The sequence below is a fragment of the Equus quagga genome, chromosome 3, assembly GCF_021613505.1.
Source record: "Equus quagga isolate Etosha38 chromosome 3, UCLA_HA_Equagga_1.0, whole genome shotgun sequence".
Lineage (NCBI taxonomy): Eukaryota > Metazoa > Chordata > Mammalia > Perissodactyla > Equidae > Equus > Equus quagga.
In genome coordinates, this window is record NC_060269.1 from 155,470,965 (window position 1) to 155,490,090 (window position 19,126).

Here is a 19,126-nt window from a genome sequence, read left to right on the forward strand (position 1 = left end):
GGGGGGGGGCGCCGGTCGTGGTCCGTTGGCCGGGAACGCCCGAACCTCCTCCGAGAGCAGGAACTTCCCGAACTCCAGGTGATGCCGCTCCAGAATCGAGGAGCCGTGGAGCTTGGCCAAGGGATTCTGGGACCTGTTTCGGAGGTTTAGCAAAAACAGCGGCAGTCAGAAGCCGAGGGGCCCCCGCGCCCACCCCCGCAGGGAGGAGGCCGCGCCCCTCGGAGGCCGACCGCTGCCCGGCTCGCTGCGGGGTGAGCCCTTGGCCCCCCGGGACGGGACGCGGGCGGGGCCCCAGGCGCCCTACTTCATCTGGTACAGGTTGTTGGTGCCGCGGTGGTCGATGTCGTGGCACAGCCCGGCCGTCACCATGGCGAGGGCCTCCAGGTCCGTGTAGTAGCTCTTCAGCTTGCCGGTCTGCGGAGACGGGCATCTAAGTCCTGCAGCCCGGCCAGCGCCCTGCCCGCCCCTTCCCCGCTCCGGGGCGGGGCACGCGGGGGCCTGGGGAGCTGGGCCTGACCCAGCTGCCTCTGCCAGCCCAGGCCCTCTGGCTCCTCTAGCCTGGGGGTGGGTGCCGGTGGGAGAGGCCTCCTCCAGCCTCTGCCCTTGAAGGGCCCTACCTCCTCCGCGGAGGTAGGGGCCTGTGACGCTGCCCTGGGAACCAGGAGGGTCCTCACAGCCCCGGTCAGAGCGGGTGCCTCTAGTGCCCGGGCTCCTGCGTGCTCTGCTCCCTGCCCGTGGGGACCACCCGGCTTCTGGGTGCTCTGCTCCCTCCCCTGTCCACGCACCATGAGCAACGTGAACATTGTCTGGGCCACATTGAAGCCGTGGCGCCAGTTGTGGTAGGTGATTCTCCGGTACCCTTTGCTCACGGAGAACAAGAACCGCACCAGGACCTGAGAGAGGCCGGGAGAAACACAGGCTCTCAGCACTGGGCTGAGGCCCACCAGCGTGTCCGCAGGCTGATTGCCGGTGTGAAAGCCCTGCTCATCTGGTCCCCTAGGCCCACTGACTCTCCGTGTCCCTGTGACCACGCTGCCCTGACTGCCTTCCTGGGTGGGCTGTGCCTCGTCAGGCACCTGCTGGATGGACAAGGGGTGGCAGGCCGCCTGAGGGGCTGGAGCTGAAGCTGAGAACTGATCCAGCATTCATGGGGCGTCCGGGGCCTCCAACCTATCACCCAGCCCAAAATTGGGAAGAGGACCCCAGGCAAGGGGTCTGGTATATTTTAGAAGAAAAAGTCTGTTTCAGGCATGGATATTTGAATGGGGCGTGATGTGTGGGCACCTGGCACTGTGATGGAGAAATAAGATGGTGGCTGAAGGTCCAGAGGCCCAGGGGCAGGCAGGAGAGGGTGAGCCTTTTTCTGCAGGGCAGTTATCTCTGGACGACAGAATGTGGGCCAAGTGGGTTGTCTTATTGTTTCTATTGTGATTTTTAGGGCCAGAAATTATTTGGAAATATTTTTTATTCTGTTAATTTTTTAACATATTTTTTACTTTTGTGTTTTCCTTAAGTACTTAGTAAAATTTCTTTTTAAAATGCCAGCCTGCTGCACCTGTTCTCAGGGGTGCCTGAGGAAACTCGTTCCCTCACTGGGTGGTGGGGAGGCGTGTGGAGGTGGAAGCAGGGCAGAAACGGAAAACCTCAGGGAAGCGGCAGAGCTGGGCAGGCCATCTCCTCCTCCCTGGGACCACCTCTGAGGGGCTCTGTGTTCAGACATAGAGGATGCCGCGTGCTTTCTGCACAGGTGACGGGAGGCTTCTGTCTCCTCCACCCCACGCCCAGAGATGTGCTTAATGATCGAGTTACCTGGAACTCCTGTTTATCACTTTCCATTCATCCATCCATCCCGTCTTTTATTCTAGGCATGCGCGTGTGTGTACTTTACCTGCCTTCACTGTCCATTCTGTAATGAACATGCCTGCCCCCAAACTTCCTGTGGGACCTGGACCCCTGACCACATCTCTCCCACCTTTTGGGGGATCTAGGACCCCTGGCCAGTCCCCATCCCACCTCCTGGGGGATCTGGAACTTCCGGACCACACCCAGCTCGTAGTACATCTGGATGCCGCATTTGACCAGCTCCAGCTCTGTGCACTCCAGATCGGAGAAGTGGAACTCATAGATGTCAAACTTGGTGGGCCCTGGCAGCACTTCTTTCTGTGGGAGGGATTGTGGGGCTGAGGGAGGCAGGCCCATCAAATCTCCACTTGTCCCTCGTCTCTTCTCCTCCTAGAACCCTCTGTCCAGCCTCAGACGCCCCAGGTGTCTGGTGACATTGCCCTTCCAGTCGCTCTGGCCTGTAGCCTGGGACACACACATCCCTGCTGGCTCAGCCCCCTCCCTCCCCTCTCCTCCCACCCGTGGCCCAACAACAAGAACTTGCCTAGCTGGGCAGACACAATGATGTCGCCAGGGAAACAAACACAAAAATATGCACATAAAAAGATACTCAGGCACAACCAAAGATACACAAGGACGTGAATACGCAGAGTCACACGAAACGATACACAGGCACACAGGACACACACGACACATGTGACACAGACACGTATGGACACACACGGCAGTCACACATGAACACAGGATCACACATGACACAGGTGCACACATGACATGACACACAGAAACAGGCACACACACACATGACACACACACACACACACACATGGATACAGGCACATGGGTACACAGACAGCACCAAACATCACAAGACGAAACTGCGTGCTCAAACACACTCCTGTCTCCTGGGAGTAGAGATATCTCTGTCACCCTCAGCCCTTCCAGTCTCCACCTGAGGGGTGGGAGTCTGATTCTGACCAAGATTTTCCCCAGCTCGTCCTCCTCACAGTCAGCAGGCTCCTTCCCCAGGAGTTCTCTTGTTGGCTAGGACAGAAAAAGTGTTATGAGACAGAGTGACAGTGTCACCTTCACCCCGCGTGTTGGGACAATGAGACACTGTCACTTAGGCTCCTCGTGTTGGGGGCAAGGTGACAGCGTAACCTATACCCCTCATGTTGGGACAAGGTGACAGCGTCACCTACACCCCTCATGTGGGGGACCAGGTGACAGCATCACCTACACCCCTCATGTGGCGACAAGGTGACAGCGTCACGTACGCCCCTTGTGTTGAGACAAAGAGACATCGTCACCTACACCCCTCGTGTGGGGGACAAGGTGACATCTGGCACAGAAGAAGGATGATTGCCTGGGAAGCCTGGCCTAGCAGTTGCAGAGAGAAGGGACATTGCGCGTGGGGTGCTCGCATTCCCTGCGCGTCTCTGCCTTTGGCACATCCTGAGTCTCCACATGGATGGCTGGTTGAGCCCTCACACAGCATGACCGGGAAGGCTCTGACCACCCCTGCTCATGGCTGAGGAAAGGACCCCAGGCCGGGCAGAGCGTGTGGGGCCCCAGGACGAGGCTGGGCCCTGACTCCCAGCTGTCCTGCCTCCCCACCGGGCAGAGCTGTACCAGGATCGACTGGATCTCGTCCTTGTCGCATCTCACGTGGTACAGAACCATGTCCTGGGCGATGTCCTTGCGGTTCTCCAGCTTGTTCATCTTGTCGTAGGTGTCGGTGTTCAGCACTGACCAGCCCAGGAATTGTGTGAGGGACTGCGGACGGAGCCATGTGTCACCCACCCTGACGAGCACCTCGTGTGCCTGGCTCTGCATCCTGTGTGCAGCTCCCCCACTGTGCCACTCCAGGGCAGTGAGTGCTTCTAATGGGGTCTCTGTGGTGCCCACCGGGGAGCCCCTGGCTTCCATGAATGGGACCTCACAGCTCTTCCTTTTCCCCACTCTCTTTGGGCCTCATGCTGGGTCAGGGGGCTATGGCAGGCGGTAGGGAGGGACCCTATATGGGTAGGTCCTGCACCATCACACAGGTGTCACCTTGAGTTGCACCTGTGACGAGTGTTTACCTCCATGAGGACTTCATCCTGCTCATCGAAGGGCTTCCCGTCTTTCCTGTTGTAAAACGTTGCAACCCCCACAATCTCCTCCTTTTTGTTGACGATGGGCATGGAGAGGACGTTCTTGATGACCCACCCAGAGTCATCCAGAGGTCCTTCCTGCAGGGAGAGGTGTCCAGAGATGACCACTGCTCTGGGTGGGGCCCTGGCCCGGGCTTGACTCCCAGTGGGCGTGAACCTCATTTCTTCTGCCCTCGAGCTGCGGGGACCAGGTCAGTGCTCCTATCTGTGCACTGCCCCTGGCACGAGAACTCCACGACTGGGGGTTTTGTTGTGACCTCTCCCACTAGAGGAGGCGGAAGATATTTTCCCAGCAGGGTGGCTTCGAAGTGTGAGTGCTGGGGTCACAGAGGGTCCCTCCCTCGGAAGCTCCCACGTTATCTGAACGCTCTGCTGCCATACTCTTAAAGTTCTTAGTGACTGTCAAACAAGGGGTCTTGCGCTCCCATTCCTCGGGGCCCCAAATCACGTGGCCAGTCCTCTCACCCGTCCCACCGACACCTGGCCAGTGGAGTATGGACACTGGCAAGTTCCTGGAGGAGCCCCTTAGAGACAAAGCCCATTTCCACCAGTCCACTTGACCCTTGGCCTCCTCCAGAAAAGAGCCTGCCCTGGTCCTGCGTCCCCATGAGGACACGAGGAGCAGACTGAACCCTTGCTGGAGCCCAGCCTGCCCAGGAAACCCGCAGACCTGAGTGGGTGAGCTGCATGTCTGTTGTTGCTAGCCACCGACATTTTGAGGCTGTTTCTTAAGAAGCAAAAACGAATTTAGCCCATTGTTTCCGAACCACAGCATCTTCCTTCCTACGTAAGTACTCTTTCTGCTAATGAGTGGACAGATACCTGAAATTTGAATGTCTCGTCGGCGGGGGCATTCATGATGTTACAGATCTGAAAAACGATCAGAAAAACGACTTCACCTGAAGCAACTGAATGGACAATATGATTCTCAGCAAGACTGTCCCACCCTATGGGCCTCTAAGTGGGCAAAGTGGGGCAGCGCACAGGCTGGTGGGAAGGGCCAGTGCAAGGGATAGAGGGCAGGGCTGTGGGGACTCACAAAGCCACTTTCTGCCACGTAGGTCGGAAGGCCACTGGCCAGGGCCCAGTGATCAGCCGGGGGTGTGCTGGAGAGAGAAGCAGGGGTCAGGTGGCGCAGAGGCTCCGCGAGGTGGGTGTGTGCATGTAGGTTTCGGCAGGTGTGTGTTAACATTTCCTGCTCTGGATCCAGGTGATAGAGGGATGATGGAGATTGTGGGGTGGGGCGGGGGAAGGTAGTGAGTGGGTCGTGGGAAGCTGGTGAGGACTCAGGAGGGTTGGGGGCTGAATTTTGGGGCATCTGAGCTGCCTCATTCCCCCTCTTCTGTCCATGCTGAGGCCCCTCATCCTGGAGGAGCCCCTTTTCCCTACTGGAAGCCACATGCTCCATCCCAGCCTCGGGGGCCCAGTACTGGTCACTTGCCCTGTGGGCCTGGCCCTGACCTATGTCCAGGCCTAGCACTTAGATCCCAGACCCTGCCTGGGACCTGTGGGGTGGGGTCATGGGGTCACATGGCCATGTGACTCTAGGTCTGGGAATGGCCGGCTGCCTTTACCCTGTCTCCCTAAGTTGGAGTCCTGCCCTGCCCCCCACTGGGCTGTGAATCCCACTGAACTGGCTGTGCCCTCCTGTCCTGCCCCACTGGATATGCAGTGTTGGGCCTCCCTTCCGCCGGCTCCACCTTCCTGGGCTGGCAGGATGAGCCAAGATGGGACCCCAAGGGCATCAAAGGTCAGTTGCTGCTGACAAGGCCACCTGGACAACTCGCCTAATCTCCTGCCCCACATGTCCATGGTGCCTCAGGCTGTCACCTCCCTCCTCACCCACCAACTCATTTTCTCCTAGATGAGCGAGTCAGCCTCCCTCCCCATCCTGTTCTGCCGCGACCCACAGTGCAGGGAGCACCATGCGAGGGACTGTGCCAGGAGCCACCGATCCACTGTGACTGGTCCCTGGAGCTGACCCAGCCTGGGTCTGGGGTGGTCCTGCCCTTAAGCGATGCTTCTCATGAAACTCTGGCACTTACGGGATGACCTTGATGTCTTCCTTGCCGTGGAGGATGTAGTCAATGACTTTGTAGAAGAGGATTTCCTGAGAAACAGACCACAGCAGTCACCAGGGGAACCTCCCTGAGAGATGAGAGGAGCCACCCAGATGCCTTGCCCCGGACACACACACACATGTGCACACGCACACGCCACATGCACCCACACAGCCACACACACGTGTACACACACACCCCACACCCACCTACACAGCTATACACAGCCACACACAGGTGCACACGCACACACCACACCCACCCACACAGCTATACACAGCCACACACATGCACACCTGTAAACACACAGACCATCACAGACACTCGTGGGACACACACCACACACTGGCTTATGTGTCTTTCCTCTCATCTGTGTCCTCATTACATTTGTGTCCCACTCCAGCCCACACACAAATGGGGCCTCATACCCCTTCATACACACACACACAGCCTACCCAGACCTGTGCAGCTGTGACACAGCCACACAGCCACACACTCACTCCTGGAACCATGGCAAGGCATGGTCACAGCTACCCTTGTGCAGGGACTCCTCTGCACACTTGGCTCACAGAGCCCACTGATCCTCACTGTGCCCTGCGTGGAGGCCCTTGTTATCATCCCCGTTTGACAGGCGGGGAGACGGAGGTGTGGCGAGGCTATGCAGCGTGCCCCAGGTTGGATGCACAATAAGTGGCAGAAGTGTCTGCCCATGCTTTTACCCTCTGTTCACACTGCCTCTCTGAGGTGCACACATGTGTGCACACATGCACACACACACATACAAGTGGCCCCATTTGGGGAGATGTTACAATGATTTAAGGATGGGGTAGCAGGAGGATCAGCCCGTCAGACCAGAAGCTGTCATGACAACCAGGCTGACGGCCCTTGTCAAGAGACTAGTCCAGGCCCCCCGTGACAGAGCCAGGCAGGGCTGGAGTCAGGGGGAGGGGCCTGCCCTCAGGAGCGGTCAGACAGCTCTCTGTCCTGCCTCCCTACACACTTCCCCTCACCCTCCCCATCCCACCTGGGGTTGGGCTGGGACAGGCCCCTTCCCACCCTCGAGCTGGAGCCAGGGAAACTGAGGTGTGTGGGCTGGGCCTGTCCCCCGCTACCATGACTTACACGGCCATCGGGCGTGCGTGGGCCTGAGTATGGCTGGGCTTCTCCCATAAGCACAGGCCACACGTCGAAGAATTCCTGGGCAGAGAAGAGAAAGGAGCGAGGCAGCGGGTCAGTGCTGAAGCAGGACGAGGCTGGCTAGGAGCTGGCGGGAGCTGAGGCCTCACCTTCTCCTTGGTCATGTCCAGGAGGCCCACTGAATATCGGTCGCAGTTTAGATAGGCCCGCACGGTGTAGAAAGCCTTGTGGAACTGCCTCTCGATGTCTGTCAGCTCCTCAAACACTTTGTTGGCCGACCACAGCAGCACCTGGGGGTGGGGCATACCTGTGGACCCATGGCCACACACACACACACACACACACACACACACACACCTGTCTGACTGCAGCAGCACCTGGGTGGGATCTGTCACACCTGATACACACACAAGCACACATGCGTCTGACCACAGAGCCCCACAGGGACACTGATGGATGATGCCTCTCCAACAGTGTCTCGATACAGTGCTGTCACCCAGGGTTTCATCGCAGCACAGGACTACCCAGGGGCCCCAGAAACCTTCTGGGAGGTAAGGCCTCCAGGCTGTGCCACAATCCCACCACTCACTGCCTGGTGCTGGCCTCATGCTGAGCTAGCAGGTGAATAAGTATGTGGAAATAAATAAAGAAACACTAACTGGACTGGACTGTGAAGGCCTGCAGTGGGGCTCTGGCCCATTGCATGTGGTCATTTACACCAAACAGGAAGTACCACCACTTCACTGCTGAAGGAAGATTTCTCTCCCGGCCTGGCGACAGCCAGCCAACGGGAAACGCCACAGCTCAGCCAATGAGAGACCCTGCAGCTCAGCCAATGAGAAACACAGCAGCTCAGCCAATGAGAAACACTGCAGGTCAGCCAATCAGAGACACTGTGGCCCAGCCAATCAGAGATGCCACAGCCGGGCCAATGAGAAATGTGCAGCCCAGTCAATGAGAATGTGCTGCCGCCCTGAACTGTTACTTTCTCCCAATGGACCTTCCTTTAGAACAGCCCCTCTCTCTCCCCCTTTTTCTGTATAAAAGCAGCTCCCTCCTTTGTTCCCTGGATTTGCCTGTGGTTCACCAGAGCACGCACATCCTGAACTGCAATTGTTTTTGCTATTCCCGAATAAACTCATCTGTGGATAAAATAACAGGGGAATTTGTTTTTAAGTTGACACGTGGATGAATGAAAATTGGAATCAATTGCCATGAACTTGAGAGGCAAAGGTCTGGCCAGCCAGCCCTCCATAATCAGCCTGTGAGAAGTGGGGTCTGAGAATAGGAATTCCTTGTTTTGTGGATATCAGGTCCTTTTGTGGTCTCGCCAAAGCAAGGTGATGATTCCTTGACATGCTCCATGAAGCCCTGGCCAGACACTGCCTGTGGCATCGACCCCCAGCCAGCACCAGGCTGCTGTCCAGGGCTTCTGGCTAGGCTCAGACTAACTCTGCGGGGCTCTCCTCCCTGCCTGCCTGGACTGTGTTCCAGCCCTCATGCTCTGTCTCCAGCTTGTAAGGAGCCCCGCTAGGTGTTGAACCCTCTCCTCCTCCCAATCCTTCCTCACACAGCCCCCTTCCTGTCCTCCCTACTAGCCCTCTGAAGCCCCCCCCCCCCCCACCGGTTGCTGTCATAGGCAGGGATGGACCTGGAGACCCCACCTGCCCTGGAGTCCTTCCACCATGAGGCAGCCCAATGCCTACCTCTCCCCATTGGTGGCTTGGCCCTGCCCCCTCTCTATCCATCTCTCTCCATCGCACTCCCAGGTGATCTCAGCTGACTCACTACAGGGCCTTTGCACAAGCTCTGTCTTCTGCCTTCACAGCCCTCATCCCAGGGCTTTCTCATCCTTGAGTCTCAGCCTAAAGTCATCTCCAGAGGGCTCCCCCTGAACACCTGCCAAACCAGATCTCCTGCAACGCCTCATTTTGTTCCCGACCTCACGATGAACAGTCTCATTATTTCCCCACTTAATCACAAGCTCTGTGATGTCAGGAGGTGCAGCTTTTCCATGGCCAGAGTGGCACCTAGCACCAGAGTGCTCAATGTGCGTTTGTTGAATTCATGGAAGGCTATGAGATTTGCAGCTCTAAGGAAGACTGAACAACAGGTCCTGTGGCCAGCTGCCACTTGGAAGTCTGCACATGCATGTCAGGGGTGGGTGGGACTACATGGTCACCCACACCACACTGCGTCTCCTTCATCTGTCAGCTGGTGGCTAAGCACCTCAATTCCCAGCTGCTAATGGCCTGGAAATAAAAGTGCCCAGTACAGAGCTCTCGACCCTTTTCCCCTATCACAGTGGGTAGTGATGCTGATCCGCCTCTCCCCAGCTCTGTGACCCCAGGAAACTTCGCCAATGTGCAGACCTGTCTCCCAACCTACAAAATGGGGATAGTGATGTTCTGCCCTCAGGATGCTTGGAAGATTAAGTGTCAGGCTCTCAGAAGAGTGCCTGGCTCTCAAGAGCCCCATGTGTGAGTGTGAGCGCGTCTGAGTGTGTACGTGTGTATGTGTGTGCATCTGTGTGTGAGTGTGTTAACCACCTGTGTGTCCATCCCACAAACACTCCCTGAGCTCTCCCTGTGACAAAGCCCTGGCTCAGACGAGAACCCACATCAGAGATGTCAGAGTCAGGGAAGCCATGGTCGGGGGAGGCCAGGCGCTCAGAGATGTCAGGGACAGCTGTCCCTGGTCCTGCTGAAGCTCGGTGGGGGTTGGGAGGAGTGTCTGGGTTGCACATCTAATTTTTGAGCCATCTGAATACTTTCATCCCCAAAGGCCATGCCTCAGGAGGGGGACAGAGTGAGGAGGAAAAGGGCTTAGTTCTCACAGCGCAGTGTCTTGGTGAGAACTTCCTCCACTCCCCACCCTGTCCCCTCTGTCCCTGTCCCCAGCAGAGCATCTCCTGTCACCCCCTGGCCCTCCCATGCCCCCATCAGACCAGAGACCAATCACCATGTGCTGGACACTGCTCTGAGGCAGGTCCTGTTATGGCCTCAAGGGAGTGGGGGCTCAGCAGGTTAGGCTGGTGTCCATATGGTCTGAAGCCAGGCAGCACGCCCCCACCCCCCAGGGCTCTGTCCTTCCCCCTTCTTCCTATTTCCTTTGTAACTTTCTGAGTTGAGTCTTCCCACACAGACAGTGAGTAAGGTGCAGGCATCTTTGGAACATGGCTGGATGGTTTTTCACGTCAGCATGTGTGTGTGTAGCCACTGCTAGGTCAGGATTTAGAGCATTCCAGCCCCCTGAAGTTCCTCTGCCCCAGTCAGTGCCTCCCGACCCCTCCTGGAACGGCTCTTCTTACCATTGGCCCTGGAGTGTTCTGGGACTTCATCTAAGTGTCTTCACACAGTGCCTCTCCAGTGTCCCTTTGGGGTGATTCTTCATGAATCTCCAGTCTGCTCCTCCCTCCCCTGCACATGGGCCTTGGGCTGTCTCCATCTTGACTGCTATGAATCGCAGTATCTGTGGTGCCAGCTGAGGGCCCCCTGGACACCCTCTCACCTGTTGCTTTGATCCTACCCTCAGTTGCTCATCTTCTCAGGACAGTCTTCCCTGCCTCCTACTCCAGGCCAAGGATAGCTCCAACCCTGGCTGATGCCCTCATGTTGCCTACTGGAGATTAGCAGGCCAGGACCCTCAGAGAGTGGCCTTGAGAGTCAGGGGATGGGGCCCAGCCTTTCTAGAGAAGCTGGAAACCCAGATTCTTATGTGAAATCTCAACTTTAAAATCTTGGGCACGGACCCTCTTTCAGGGTGCAGGTCATGCTTCACCTTTTGAGTCTTCTGGACTTTGACCCCTCCCCAGGGAGTGGCATCCCCTTCTTGACCCTGAGCCTGTGTTGGCTGTCATCAGCACACACAGCACAGCAGTGCCACCCAATGTTATGTGAGCAAAACACCAGATGGTTGTTTGAGTGACCAGGAGCGTGTGGTTGGCCAGGGAGCTTCAGTATTGCCCTCCATGGATTCATTAAGTATATTCTGGCTTAATGCTCCAAGGTGAAATCTGGGGCTGATGGTGAGGGTCCGTTTGGTGACCTCAAAAACAAGCGGAGACATTTGGAGACAGACAACACGGGCCTGCACAGCCCCCTGGAAGGGGGAGGCTGGCCTTATGAGGCCTAATCCTACGCTCACACTACAGGAGGGAGGTGTCAGGATGACTGGAGGGCGAGGGGCAGACAGGAAAGGTAACTGCAGTGGACCCTGGGCGGCTTCGGCTCCCAGGGTTCTTATTTGGTGGTGAGCTCCTGAGAGCTGGTTGTAGAATATTCAGGAATTTTCATAGCCAGATGTTAAATAGAACATTAAAGTTAAATGATATAAACTTAAAAATTAAGAAAATTATATTAAAACAAAGATTATAAATATGCAAACCCATCGCTTCCTTGTTATTCCACTACAGTTCACCATTACCCTAGCTCTTGAGGTATTTACGGTGGAGAGACAACCTACTCTACGGCACATCTCTTCCTAACTCTGTGTCCAGTGACTTCACAGTGGGGACTTCAGTGATGGAAATCGGTGGTGTTGCCCAGGGTGGAGAAGCGCGCCAGCCCCTCCTTGCTGCTTCCTGACTCACATATGACTCTGAACGTTTCTACTTGTTCTTGTTGCTTCTATTGCCTCTGACCAAAGTGGTGAGACACTTTCAGGAAGGGGTTGACAGGACCCCTGAGCCAGAGTTCGTGCAGAGGGTGATCAGGACTGAACATAGTTTTTGAGGAGGGGCAGCAGTGTCTGAGGGTGAAGGGCCCTGCTGAGGGGTCTTCAGGACCCTGGAGAGTGGCTACGGTTTTGGAGGAGGGCAGGGATGAGCTCTACCCTGAGAACTGCCTTAATTCTCAGTCACTGGCTCTCCTACAGCACAAGGAAGAGAAGAAACAAGGTGAAGGCAGCAGGCTTAACTGCAAGCCATGTGGGAGCCAGTCTTGGTTCATTTTAGACTTTTCTTCTCGAGAAGAGCTGTGAGGTAGAGCCCCTGCACTTCGTACAAATTAATTAGGTTTCTTAAAAATGCTGTTCAGAGTGCAGGTCTCAGAAACAGCTGTCTACTAGGACCAGGTGACGTCTGAATGGAAAATCAAAGTGCTTAATTGAGACGTGAATGTCCAGTGCTGGAAGGCCATTTTAGAATCCCACTGGAAGTACGTCTGTACATGCATGTGGTCTGAGGAGTTGGGAACAATGAGTTTCCAGATAGTCTGTGTTTCCTAAGTGTCAGCAATTCATTTGCTGGAATGATATCTATTACCTCGTTTAGGTCTGGGGGACAACTGGACAACAGAAAAGACAGAAATCCCCAACTCTTAGATTCACTTTCTAATGGGGAGGGGCTAGAACATGAACAGAGAAAGCAAACCATCCGGCTTGTTCCCAGGAGAGGAGTAAGTGGACAGGAACACAGCAGGGTTGGGTAAGGAATGGGGACCAGGGTGGGGGTGCTCAGGTCAGGGAAGATCTCCCTGCAAAGGAGCCATGGGGTATGCGGGGATGAGGTTCCTGGCAGAAGGACCAGCAAGTGCAAAGGTCTTTGTGGGGGAGCATGGCTGGGGAGAGCGGTGGTCTGGGGAGAGCCAGGAGGGGCAGCAGATTGCAGGGGAGCCCCTGAAGGCCACCCAGTCACACAACCTAAACTTTCAAAGTATGGCTCTGACTGCTGAGTCAGGGTGGACTGATGAGAGGTGCATAAGGAAAGGGACCCTGAGACAGTATGTATAAAGGGGATCCAAAAATTAGGGGTGACCGGAGAGGGAGGTGGGGCTCAGGACATAACAGGTAGAGAATTAAAAACCTGGCTTCTCCTGGGATTTGACTTTCCTGGAGGGAACATGGTCCCCCTGGGTGAGACACATGGCGGGAAAGTGTGTGTGGTGGGCAGGGCCCAGAAAATGTTCCTGGACTTGCCTCCCCAAGGCCCATACCTGGGGTGTGCAGGGTTGGATTTGAATCTTGACCTGAGGCCACTGTTTTGGAGATGCTGATGCTAAGAATTTGGGGAAATATCCCCATAGCAATGAAGTTAAGGGGCCTGGCTGAGAGGAGACTGCACTCCTTGCTCTTGGGAGGAAAGGAGAGCTGCAGTGCAAGAGCAGAATGAGAGCCACTCAGAACACAGTCCCGAGGGAGGTGGGTTAGACCCTGCCCCGGGCAGAGGGATAAGCAGACAGAACACTTGAGGAAATAATGGCTGGAACCACCCCAAGTAGGATGAACTCAAAGAGACCCAACTGAGACACATTATAATCACACTGCTGAAAGCCAAAGGCAAAGAGAATTTGGAAAGCAGTGAGAGAGAAGTGAGTCACCATGTACAAGGGACCCCCAATGAGATCATCAGCAGATTTCTCATCAGAAACTTTGGATCCAGAAGGCAGTGGGCTGACATATTCAAAATGGTAAAAGAAAAATAAAACTGTCAACCAAGAATCCTGTATCTGGCAAAACTGTCCTTCAAAAGTGAGGGAGACATTAAGACATTTACAGATAAACAAAAGCTGAGGGAGTTTGTTACACTAGAGCTGTCCTGGAAGAAATGTTCAAGGGTATCCTGCAGGGTGAAATGAAAGGAACTCAGGAACTCAGTAACTCAAAGCTGTGGAAATAAGTAAAACAAACTCCAACTGGACTGGACAGGGAAGGCCTGCAGGGGGGCTCCGGCCCATCCCACTGGCCAGTTACACCAAACAGGAAGTGGGACCTTAACTGCTGAAGGAAGACCTCTCCCTGCCAGGCAACAGCCCAGCCAATGGGAAACGCCGCAGCTCAGCCAATGAGAAGCTGTTCTCACCCTGAACTGTTACCTTCCTCCAATGGAAACTTTCCTTTAGAACAGCCCTCCTTATTCTTCCCTTTCTCTATAAAAGCAGCTCCCCTCCTTTGTTTTCCAGATTTGCCTATGATTTGCCATAGCATGCACATCCTGGATTGCAGATCTTTTGGCTATTCCAAAATAAACTTGTTTCAAGGTAAAGTAACTAGAAAATTTGCCTTTTAGGTTGACAAAACCATATGAAGAAATAAAGACCTTAGTAAAAGTAAACACATGGACAAATTATAAAAGCTAGTATTATTATAACAATGAAAACTGTAAAACATTGCTGAAATAAATCAAAGAAGACATACATAGGTAGAAATACATCCAATTGATGGATTGGAAGACTCAATATTGTTACAATGTCAGTATTACCCAAAGTGACCTACAGATTCAGTGCAATTCCTATTGAAATCTCAATGATGTTTTTTCAGAAATAGGAAAACTCATTCTAAAATTCATAGGGATTCTCAAGGGACCCAAAGAGCCAAAACAATCCTGAAAAAGAAGAACAAAACTGGAGGACTGATACTTCCTGATTTCAAAACATGCTACAAACCTACAGTAATTAAAACACTGTGGTACTGGCATAAAGACAGACATTTAGACCAATGGAGTATAATAGAGATCCCAGAAATAAACCCTCATATATATGATCAAATGATTTTTGATAAAGGTGCCAAGACCATTCAATGGGGAAAAGACGGTCTTTTTAACAAATAGTGCTGAGAAAACTGGGTCTCCACATGCAAAAGAATGAAGTTGGATCCTTAATTAACACCATATACAAAAATTAACTTAAAATGGATCAAGTACTGAAATTTAAGATCTAAAACCATAAAACTTTTAGGAGAAAAAATAGGGTAAAATCTTCAGGACACTGAATTTGGCAATAATTTTTTGGATATGATATCAAAGGCACAGGTAACAACAACAACAATAGACAAATTGAACTTCTTGAAAATCAAAATCTTTTGTGCATCAGAGGTCAATATCAACAGAGTGGAAAGACAACCCATGGAATGAGAGAAAACATTTGAAAATTATATATGTGATAAGGGATTAATATCCAGAATATGTAGAGAACTCTTAAAACTCAGCAACAAAAACCAGACAACCAGATGAAAAAATGGACAAAGGATTCGAAGGGACATTTCTCCAGAGAAAATATATGAATGGCCAATAAATGCATGAAAAGATGCTCAATATCACTAATCATTAGGGAAATGCAAATCAAAACTACAATGAGATACCACCTCACACCCATTAGGATGGCTACTGCAAAAAAACCCCCCAAAAAACAAAAAAAAAAACCCAGAAAATAACAAGTGTTGGTGAGGATGTGGAGAAATTGGGACCCTTGTGCACTGTTGGTGGGAATGTGAAATGGTACAGCTGCTGTGGAAAACAGTATGGCGATTCCTCAAAAAGTTAAAAATAGAATTACTGTATGATCTGGCAATTCCACTTCTGGGTATATACCCAAAAGAATTGAAAGCAGGGTTTTAAAAGGATATTTGTACACCCATGTTGAGAGCAGGATTATTCACAATAGCTAAAATGTGGAAGCACTCCAAATGTCCATTGATGGATGAATGGATAAGCAAAATGTGGTCCATCAATACAATGAAATATTATTCAGCCTTAAACAAGGAAGAAGTGTCCAGCTTAGTGGTGTAGTGGTTAAGTTCCTGCGCTTTGTTTTTTGTGGCCTGGGGTTCGTGGGTTAGATCCCAGGTGCAAAGCTACATACTGCTCATCAAGCTGTGCTGTGCTGGCATCTCATATACAAAATATAGGAAAACTGGCACAGATGTTAACTCAGCGACAATCTTCCTCAAGCAAAAAGAGGACGACTGGCAACAGATGTTAGCTCAGGGCCACTCTTCCTCACAAAAATAAAGGAAGGAAATTCTGACATATGCTACAACGTGGATGAACCTTGAGGACTTCATGTTAAGTGAAACAAGCCAGTCACAAAAAGACAAATACTGTATGATTCCACTTATATGAGGTACTTAGAGTAGTCAGAATCATAGAGACAGAAAGCAGAATGGGGGTACCCAGGGCGAGGGGGGAGGATGGGGAGTTAGTGTTTAATGGGGATAGAGTTTTAGTTTGGGAAGATGTCAGGAGTTCTGGAAGTGAATGGTGGTGATGATTGCACAATATGAATGTACTTAATACCACTGAACTGTAGACTTATAAATGGTTAAGATGGTGGGGCCAGCCCCATAGCCCAGTGGTTAAGTTTGTGCACTCTGCTGTGGTGGCCTGGGGTTTCGCCAGTTCGGATCCTGGGCGTGGACATGGCACCGCTCGTCAGGCCACCCTGAGGCAGCGTCCCACATGCCACAACTAGAAGGACCCACAACTAAAATATACAACTATGTACCAGGGGGCTTTGAGGAGAAAAAGGAATAATAAAATCTTTAAAAACAAAATGGCTAAGATGGTAAATTTTATGTTATGTGTATTTTAGCACAATAAAAATAATTGGGAAAAAATGTAAAGGGAGATGTACCCTTTACTAGACTAGACAAAGCAGACTTCAGAAGAAGGAAAATTATCAGAGGTAAAGAGGGACATTACATAATGATAAATAGGTCATTTCTCCAAGAAGACATATTAATGTGTTTGCACCTTACAACAGAGCATTGAATTACATGAAGCAAAAACTGAGAGATCTGCAAGAAGCAGTAGATAAATCCACGATTATAGCTGGAGGTTTCAATGCTCTTCTTTCAGTAACTGATAGATCCAGCAGGGAGAAAATCAGTAAGAAAATAGTCAAACTAAACAATATTGGATGTAATGGACATCTACAGACTACTTCATCCAACAGCAGCAGAATACACATTCTTCTCAAGGTCACATGGAGCATTCACCAAAATAGACATATTCTGGGCCATAAAACACATCTTAACAAATTTAAAAGTATAAAAATTATAAAGAATATATTGTCATACCACAGTGGAATTAAATTAGAAATCAATAAGAGAAATACAGTTGGAAAATTCCAAAATAGATTAAACAACATACTTCTAAATAATACATGGGTCCAAGAAGAAGTCTCCAGAGAAATTTATAAAGATTTTGAACTAAATGAAAATGAAAACACAACTTATCAAAGTTTGTGGGATGCCATGAAAGCAGTGCTTGGAGGGAAATGCACAGCGTTGAATGGACATATAAGAAGAGAAGAAAGACTCAAAATCAATAATCTAATCTTAGAAAACTAGAAAAAGGAGATCAATTTAAGCCTAAAGCAGGTAGAAGAAAAGAAATAATAAATAAATAATAATTACTGAGAACAAGTGTATGCCCTCAAATTTGATAACTGAGATAAAATAAGTTTCTCAATGCCTTGAAAGACAAAAACTACTAACACTCACACCAGGGGAAATGGAATAATCTGAACAGACCTGAAGTATTAAAGCCATTGGATCAAGAATTAGCAATCTTCCAAAAAGAGAGCACCAGTCCCTGGTGGGTTCCCTGCTGGATTCTACCAAACACTCAGGGAAGAAATTATGCCAGGTCACTACTATCCCTTCCAGGAAATAGAAGCCGAGAGAACACTTCTAACCCATTCTATGAGGCCGGCATTACCCTAATCCCCAAACCAGATAAAGACATCATAAAAAGGAAAAATTACAAACCAAAATCTCTCATGAACACAGACGCAAAAATTCTTAACAAAATATTAGCAAAACCAGGGGCTGGCCCCGTGGCCGAGTGGTTAAGTTCGCGCGCTCCGCTGCAGGCGGCCCAGTGTTTCGTTGGTTCGAATCCTGGGCGTGGACATGGCACTGCTCATCAAACCACGCTGAGGCAGCGTCCCACATGCCACAACTAGAAGGACCCACAACGAAGAATACACAACTATGTACCGGGGGGCTTTGGGGAGAAATAGGAAAAATAAAATCTTAAAAAAAAAAAAAAATTAGCAAAACCAATCCAACAATATGTAAAAGTAATTATACTCCATGACCAAGTGAGATTTATCCCAGGTATGCAAGGCTGGTTCAACATTTGAAAATCAGTGTAATCCACCATATTAACAGGCTAAAGCAAAAAAAAAGTAACATGATCATATCAATTGAGGGACAAAAAGCACTTGACAAAATCATCACTCATTCAGAATAAAAGCTCTAAGCAAAGTAGAAATAGAGGGACACTTCCTCAACTAGATAAAATTCTACAAAAACCTACAATGAACATGATACTTAATGTTGAGAAACTGGACATCTTCCCCTAATACTGGGAAAAAGGCAAGGAGGTCCCCTCTTACCACTCCTGTCCAACATTGTACTGGGAGTCCTAGCATGTGCAATAAGACAAGAAAAGGAAATACAATGTATACAGATTGGGAAAGAAGAAATAAAAATGTCTTTGTTTGCAGATGACATGATCACCTATCTGAAAATACCAAGCAGTCAATTAAAAAACCTCCTGGCACTAATAAGTGATTGTCTTAAAGTCACAGGATACAAGGTTAACATATGAAAGTCAGTCGCTTTTCTTTATAGCAGCAATGAACAATTAGAACTTGAAATTAGGAACATAATATCACTTACATTAGCATAAAAAATTGAACGCAGGTACAAATTCATAAAATATGTACAGGATCTATATGCAAAAACTACAAACTCTGAAGAAATCACAGAGGATCTAAATAGACAGATGTTCTCTCTTCATGAACTGGAAGACCCATTATTATTAAGACACCAATTCTTCCTAACATGATGTACAGATTTAATGCAGTCCCAATTAAAATACCAGCAAGCTATTTTGCGGGTATGGATGAACGGATTTTAAAATTTATATGAAAAGGCAAAAACACACACACCACAAAATAGCCAGCACAATACTCCAGGAAAAAAAATGTTGGAGAAATGATATTCTTGACTGTAAGACGGTAAAGCTATCGTGCTCAAGACAGTATGGTATTGGTGAAAAAATAGACACTTAGACCAACGGAACAGAATAGAGAGCACAGAAATAGGTTCATACAAATATAGTCAACTGTAGTTTGACAAAGGAGCAAAGGCAATTCAGTGGAGAAAGGCTAGTCTTTTCACTAAATGCTGTTGGGAAAATTGGAC

General features: G+C 50.7%; 1 protein-coding gene across 1 annotated transcript in view; it reads right to left on the minus strand.

Annotated features, from left to right (window-relative positions):
• PDE6B (phosphodiesterase 6B) overlaps positions 1-19,126 on the minus strand; it is a 34,018-nt gene that overhangs the window by 5,687 nt on the left and 9,205 nt on the right. The window contains exons 4-15 of the mRNA XM_046656692.1: positions 7,345-7,485; positions 7,181-7,255; positions 6,044-6,108; positions 5,038-5,104; positions 4,821-4,868; positions 3,927-4,076; positions 3,475-3,618; positions 2,821-2,886; positions 2,014-2,160; positions 786-893; positions 305-414; positions 46-133 (exon numbers count right to left, since the gene is read on the minus strand). Of these exons, the coding sequence (XP_046512648.1) occupies positions 46-133; positions 305-414; positions 786-893; positions 2,014-2,160; positions 2,821-2,886; positions 3,475-3,618; positions 3,927-4,076; positions 4,821-4,868; positions 5,038-5,104; positions 6,044-6,108; positions 7,181-7,255; positions 7,345-7,485 (1,209 nt within the window). The remainder of the gene's footprint in view (positions 1-45; positions 134-304; positions 415-785; positions 894-2,013; positions 2,161-2,820; positions 2,887-3,474; positions 3,619-3,926; positions 4,077-4,820; positions 4,869-5,037; positions 5,105-6,043; positions 6,109-7,180; positions 7,256-7,344; positions 7,486-19,126) is intronic.